General features: G+C 48.3%; 1 protein-coding gene and 1 long non-coding RNA gene across 2 annotated transcripts in view; one reads left to right on the forward strand and one right to left on the reverse strand.

Annotated features, from left to right (window-relative positions):
• DDRGK1 (DDRGK domain containing 1) overlaps nucleotides 1–4527 on the reverse strand; it is a 40396-nt gene extending 35869 nt beyond the window's left edge. Inside the window, exon 1 of the mRNA XM_075752820.1 lies at nucleotides 4326–4527. Within this exon, the coding sequence (XP_075608935.1) occupies nucleotides 4326–4413 (88 nt within the window). The 5' untranslated portion in view covers nucleotides 4414–4527. The remainder of the gene's footprint in view (nucleotides 1–4325) is intronic.
• Nucleotides 4528–4530: 3 nt separating this feature from the next.
• Nucleotides 4531–6240, forward strand: LOC142601800 (uncharacterized). The gene is made up of 2 exons (XR_012835445.1): nucleotides 4531–5146; nucleotides 6039–6240. It is a non-coding gene; the product is annotated as an uncharacterized LOC142601800 (long non-coding RNA).
• The last annotated feature ends 245 nt before the right edge of the window (nucleotides 6241–6485 follow it).

Genomic DNA, 6485 nt, shown 5'->3' on the forward strand with positions numbered 1-6485 from the left:
AATGCTTATTTTGAATGCTATATAACATGCTATAGGAAAGCATTATACTGCAAAGACAGAGCAGCAGATCACTTATTGGGATGTTACTAAATGCCAGACATACTGAGTCTGCAAAAAGACTTTTTATGCAAATGCAATATTTCTCTTTGTAAGTTCTTGAGATACACTGCAATTCAAACCTTAGCATCCTTTCACCCAAAAACGTAAGTCTACCTCAGTAGCTCCCAGAGGTGGTCCTGCACAGCATATCAGCCGCGCAGTTCTAGCGCTCATTCATTCTGGGACCAGTTTTTGGTTCCTGTTGTCCTGCGAAACAGAGACTGTTTTGCATTTTGTGAAAGAGGAATCTATTTATAAGCCACATATTCATTTCAAACCAAGGTGCTTAACCCTCACAAACGCATGAACCAAGCTATCCTGTTTTCTCAATTTAATTCTCTTCAGGGGACATGGTAATTCCTCAAAGCTGGCCAGTGTTACCAGCGCTCAGGAAGCAGTAAAAACCCCACCAAACCTGACCTGTATCATGGTCAAACACACAGGGCAGTTGTTGGACAATACTTTGGTCAGATCTCCAAAATATTCAAACAACTGAAGACACCTAGACACTACAGATTTTTATTTAGTAGGAAAAGATATGCTTTAATATAGCTTTTTTTCTTCCCGCCTCCTGTATAGCTTCTGTTTGCAAGGCGTTCAGCTGGGCAGTCATTTGAAAAACGTGAACGTTAGTCCTTGCATTTCTTCCCATCCTTCGTGAGGGGGAGGAGAAAAAAAAAATCATTTACTCGGCCTGTAACACACTTATACCTGGCTGGTTCTTCAGGGGTTGATGATTTGTCTACGTGGCTCAGACACATCATTTATTCCAGTATCTTTCTCCTGCTGAACTGGAAGTATCATAGATTGACTAGAGCTGCACACAGAGGGGTGCGATTGGAGGTTTCAAAGAACACAGAGGATACACTTAAAAACCCTCTTGCTCTTATTCTTGGAACTAGATTGACTATCAGATTTGAGGTCAAGAATAATTTTCTCTGGGGTCTGGCCCTGTGTTTTGTTCACCTCCTCTTGCAGCACAAGGCATGGTTTGGCCACTGCATTTATCTGAACACATCTCTTCATTTTCTTGTGGCTGCAGAAGTCTCAGACATAAGTGGCACCCCAGGCTAGCCAGTTCGTGCAGAGATTAGTCACACAAGGACTAATGAGACTTGATATAGTGACGTTTGAGTGAAACGGGAGGACCAACACCATATAGGTGAGACAAGTTGATCCAAGAGTTGCTCAATAGTTTGCAGAATGGCAGGCCAGAAGAAATTCATTAGATAAAGCCCTCAACTGAACAGGCAATAGAAACAGAAAAATTAAACAGATGTCTGGAAGATAGACACGGGTTTAGTCTGTATTGTAAGCTTTACATTCTCCAGTTTCTGACTCAGTCTTTCAAAAACCAGGCAATACCACTTTTCTTCAGGTTTACTGCCATGCTGCGAGAGCAGCTCTGCCTCTGCGCTCAAGAAACATCAGCACAGTGCAGAGGCAGCAACCGAGATTATTTCATCTGACCTATCAGTCAGCGCACAGCAGCAATTGTGAGACTCCAGTTGTACTATCTCCTTCCCAAAGAGAAAGAGAGCGGAACTCTGCTCTGAAAGCAGAGCTCTTTCCTAAACTGAATGTGAAGGACCACTGTTACATCACTGCAAAGAATACTATGAAATCTTTCAGAGCCCAGACCTCCTAGGACCTAATTTTACGTCCCCCAGGTAGAAATTTGCTCCTTTACAAAACTTTGCAAATTTCCACTCAGAGCAAAGACATTTGCCTATCACGGCACGTTATCTTCAGTTACATCAGATAAGCAAGTCCATTGGGGTAACACCTGGGCTGGCAAGTTTCGAAGCAGTCCAGCAAGACACAGCTACTCGTTCATTAGCTCCTTCGTTCTACACCGACGCAGACAGAGCTCCACCTGCTGCACCCTCACACCTTAGTGGTACTTCCCACCGCACCAGCAGCATCCAGCATCTTCTACCTTCATGCTAACCTAACCTGTGAAATTCAATGAAAAAGTGATTTAAAATACATGGGTGGAAGTACACTTGGCTTCCCTGAGGAGGTGCTTTTGCCTAGTATAGCTTATCGCATTAGGGCTTGTTCGCAAATAGATATGCCAACGACGTATAAAAACCAGCAATGATACGATTCTTCTAATCTCAGCATAACAAGTCCAGTCATGATCTTGCGGGAAACACTGTGCTGCTCCAAATGACCTTTCAAAGGAAATATAAAGTTACAGGATTTACCACTTGTGAGCCTTAGCCACTTTATTATCTAAAGCAGTCAAGTCTGGAACATTTTTAAAAGTGCAATTTCCCAAGAGAGAGCATAAAGAGAAGCTGCTGCTCCAATCCTCAGACATTAAAAAGAAAAGGTGAGAGCTACCAACCAGTTCTCTAGGTCAAGTGTCCCTGGTTTCAAGTCGTTTCCATGCAACATCACAGATTTACTAGCAAAATTGTAGCAGCTTCCATTTTCCACATAAGAAAAAGGAACAGGAAAGCAAATTCCTGTTTAAGACCAAATTTTGCAGATATTAAATACACCACAGCCCCAGTGGACTTCTGTTGTGTAAAGAGAATAAAGTCATCCCCACAATCTGAAATTCTGTAAAGGATTTTACAGTGATAGAAATCAGTATATTAAGGTAGAAATTATCTTAAAACCACAATAAAAAAAGCAAGACCAATGTGGAAGTGTCAAAAAGATTAAATTATCCTGAATGTAAGCTAACTTTAACCCAGCTGCTCAAAAACAGTATTAAAACTTTTTGAGGATTCACACCATTTAAAACAAATGTTTGGGCTTCAAACTAGTTAGAACTTTGTATGCTCTAAAAGAAAAGAAAAAGAAATTCTCCCAAGCCTCACAGCCAAAGATTTACCTAAGTCATGATACAAGTCAAGTTCAGGAAATGATGTATTTCCAGCAGTCTCATTTCTCTAGGACATGCATCACTCACTTTTACCAGAAGCTCAACTCTAAGTCAGTAGGAATCTAATGAAATTGCATCAGTTTCCAAGCTGTTGAGAAAGATTTAGACCAGGTCTATACAAGGAAAGGTGTGCAAGAAATGTGTTGGAAAACATAATTATCATCAGCAAAAACTGCTTTTAACACAAAGTCCTTACCACCATACGCTCTTGCACCAGCATGCCTGTGTTTATAACTAGAAGTGTTTTGGGTTTTTGTCTCTTAAAAAAAATTATCAAAGCTACACCCCTGCCTCAAAATAAGAACAAAACACCCAAACTCAAAACACCCCAAATCCTGGAACTAGTGTCGTCACCTTGACAAAGGCTTCAGTGTTTGCCCTGAATTTGAGACCCACAGCTCAACAACTTCCCTTCTCCCACTCTGAAAACACAAGAAGGCTGATTAAGTTCACAGCTGCGTCTGACTTCTTCCCATAACGTTAAACTGGCACCCACACAAGGTCGCTTCCACCACGTTTTGACGCTGCTGCAACTGCTGGTCAGCAATAAAACACTCGTCGTTTGAGGGAGGGCTGGAAGTGCTGTATCATCTACCCGTTCCCAGAACGGGACTGCACCACACCGCACCTAAACCTGGGGTGGCTAGCAACCCCTCACAGCCTCAGGCCAGGTGGAAAAGGCACAGAAGTGGGCAATTTCTCTGAAATGCAGGTAAAACAGGCTGTCAGAGGCAGGAGAGGGGCCATTCTGCCTTTCAGGTCTCACGTCGGACAGGAACATTAACCGGCCGTAGCCCAGGACCTGCCAGGGAGGACGAGGGGTGAAGAGCGGCCTGTCAGCGAGGCTGTGCTGTCACCTCACTCCCCGTCTGCAGGAGGACCCTCAGGGACACCGTCCCTCCGCCCGCCCAGCCCGAGAGCGGGAACTCGGTCAGACTTTAAACCCGGTGTCCCTCACCCTGCGAGCGCCTCGGGCCGGGAACCGGGCCGGGGTCCCGCTCGGCCGCAGTAGGCCTCGCCGCCGCCCGGGTCTCCTACCCCGGGGCCTGAGGGGCGACCCCGGTGGGCAGAGGGAAGGCCAGGACGCCAGGGATCCCGGGGAACCACCGGGGACCCCCGCCATGGCGGCCCCCTCCCTCAGGGGGAGGCCTGAGGCGAGGCGCCCCCCCCCCCGTGGTTTCCATGGAGACGCACCCCCTCGGGAGGCCCCCACCCCTCCCCCGTGCGCGCGCTGAGAGGAGGGACGGGCCCGGCTGAGCGCGCCCCGCCGGAACGGGGCGAGGGGGGGGGGGAAGCGGGGGGAAGGCCCGGCCAGGCCGTGACCCACCTGCCCTCGCCTGGCCGCGGAGCCGGGTGGCGAAGAAGAGGAGGACGGCGAGGAGCACGGCGGCGGCGGCGAGCAGTGCCGCGTCCATCCTCCGGCCCTCCCGCAGCGCCGGCCCGGCCCCGCCCACACCGGCCTCAGGGGGAGGCGGGGCGGCACTCGGTATGTCCCACCTCCTCCCCAAGGCCCCCCCGAGCGCGGGCTGACCGCTGAGTGCCTGCAGCGAGGCGGCCCTGAGGCGGGTACGGCGGAGGTGGGCCGGCGCGGCAGAGGGCAGCCCGTGCGGGGAGGGGGCCTGGCGGCTGAGGCGCGGCCGTGAGGGAGCGCCAGCCCCGGAGCGGGCGGTGAGGGAGGCGGCGGGGCCCGGCCCGGCTCGGCCGCTCCCGGAAGGGGCGTTGAAAGGAGGAATTAAAAACTGTGAGGCAAACCCACCCGTGATACGCGGCGCCGGTGGGCTTGGTCGTTGGGGGAAGCCGTTGAGGCGTTTTCCCTCAGCAGCACCGCGGGGTGAGCGTGCAGCGGCTTGGCCCACCCGTGGCGGTGTCCGCGGCCCCGCACCTGAGGGCGTGCGCCGGGTGAGCCCCGGGCGGGCCGCCCCTGGCGATGAAGCTTAAGTTACACCTCAGGGTGGTTTCTACTCCGCCTTTAAGTCGGTGGTCTGTAGGCATGGAAGCAGGCTGACACAGCCTGGCTCAGCAGCACGTCGGGCAGCTGACCAAATGATGTCCTGACACGGCCTGAACCAAAGCGAGTTTGCCCCTGACAAAATCAGAGGGATTAACCCTGAGCTGGCCCAAACCTACCTGGCTTAATTTGGTACAAATGTAAGAAACCAAGCTGCCCAGAGGAAGCTAATTTCTTTAAAAATGAGGTTTGCTTTGATTTATGCAGAGCCAGTGCAAGGCAGGTGGGCTCTGGCTGTAGATTGATAATTACTTTAAGCTGATCTAATGCTGGTGTCCTGCCAAATGGAGCCTCTTGCCACTTCCCGCTTGCTGGTAGCAATGCTCCATGACTGTGCAATGGGCCAGAGCAGGGAACTAATTTATTTTTTTTAATTTTTTACCAGATCAGAATGCATATTGGCACAAAAAGACACTGCAGGAACTTAAAGCTGGGGGAGGAGAACAAACTTCTTCCCATCAATCTTTGGATGGTCGCCCAACATTGTATCTGAAACTGTTTGTCAGGCTCAGCCCCAGTCCTGTGAGCGAGGAGAAAAGTATTTTAGTTTTTACTTGTTTTGACTTGCTTTGTGGTTTGTAGCGTTCTGACTGATCTAGCCCCTTCTTGCTTCGGATGTGCCCTCACTGTTTGCTGTTGGGAGGGATTTTTTGTAGAAATGTTTTAATAAGTTGAAAATGGAAATTAGAGACTATTGGACAAATAGCCATAATCAAAATAGCTGTTTTAGCTAATTAGTCATTACTGTGGACTGCACAGCTGCCTGTGCACATAACATGAGCTTGAGACAAGTTCAGAGCTATCTGCCACAGAAAAGACAGCTTCTGCTCAGAAATTTGCTAAGTCTTAACAATGTAGAACCAGTGACACAGTGGGAAGCTCTCACAAAGGAACTGAACTACAGACTGGATGTTTTATTACAAAGTTTTACTGATAATCTTTCAAATCTCATTTTGAAAATCAATGACTATGCCCCTTTGTTCGTGTTCTGCTCAAACTGTGTTGTCTGTGATCTGTTTCTGTCTTAACCAGGTTAGTCCAATGCTCAGTGTGGTCAAAAAGGACGTGTCGTGTCGCTTGGCAACTTTTGAGGCAGAAGGGAAATTGTACCTATCAGATAAATTATGAACTGAAGCTTTCCTGGTGGTTATCTTCAGGCTACGCTTCAGACAATGGTTATTTTATAACGTGTAATGGTGGGGATTGCTTGTAAAAATAAAAACTGAATGACAAATGTCTGGCTTTTTCTTCCACATCTTTGCCTGCAAATTTGAAGAAATGGTGACTCTTTAATGGCACTTAAAAGGAATGGTTTTAGTTATTTTATCTGTAAGATACTTCACTTCCTTAAAATCCATTCTGATTAGAGAACATACTAAACTTCTCAAGAAATACTATGTGCTCTAACACTTCGATGTTCTTCTGTAGTCCTGTATCAAGTCCTGTCACACTGCTGAGAAAACAGTAAGCGGGCACAGG

Source organism: Balearica regulorum, chromosome 4 (assembly GCF_011004875.1).
Source record: "Balearica regulorum gibbericeps isolate bBalReg1 chromosome 4, bBalReg1.pri, whole genome shotgun sequence".
Taxonomy (NCBI): domain Eukaryota; kingdom Metazoa; phylum Chordata; class Aves; order Gruiformes; family Gruidae; genus Balearica; species Balearica regulorum.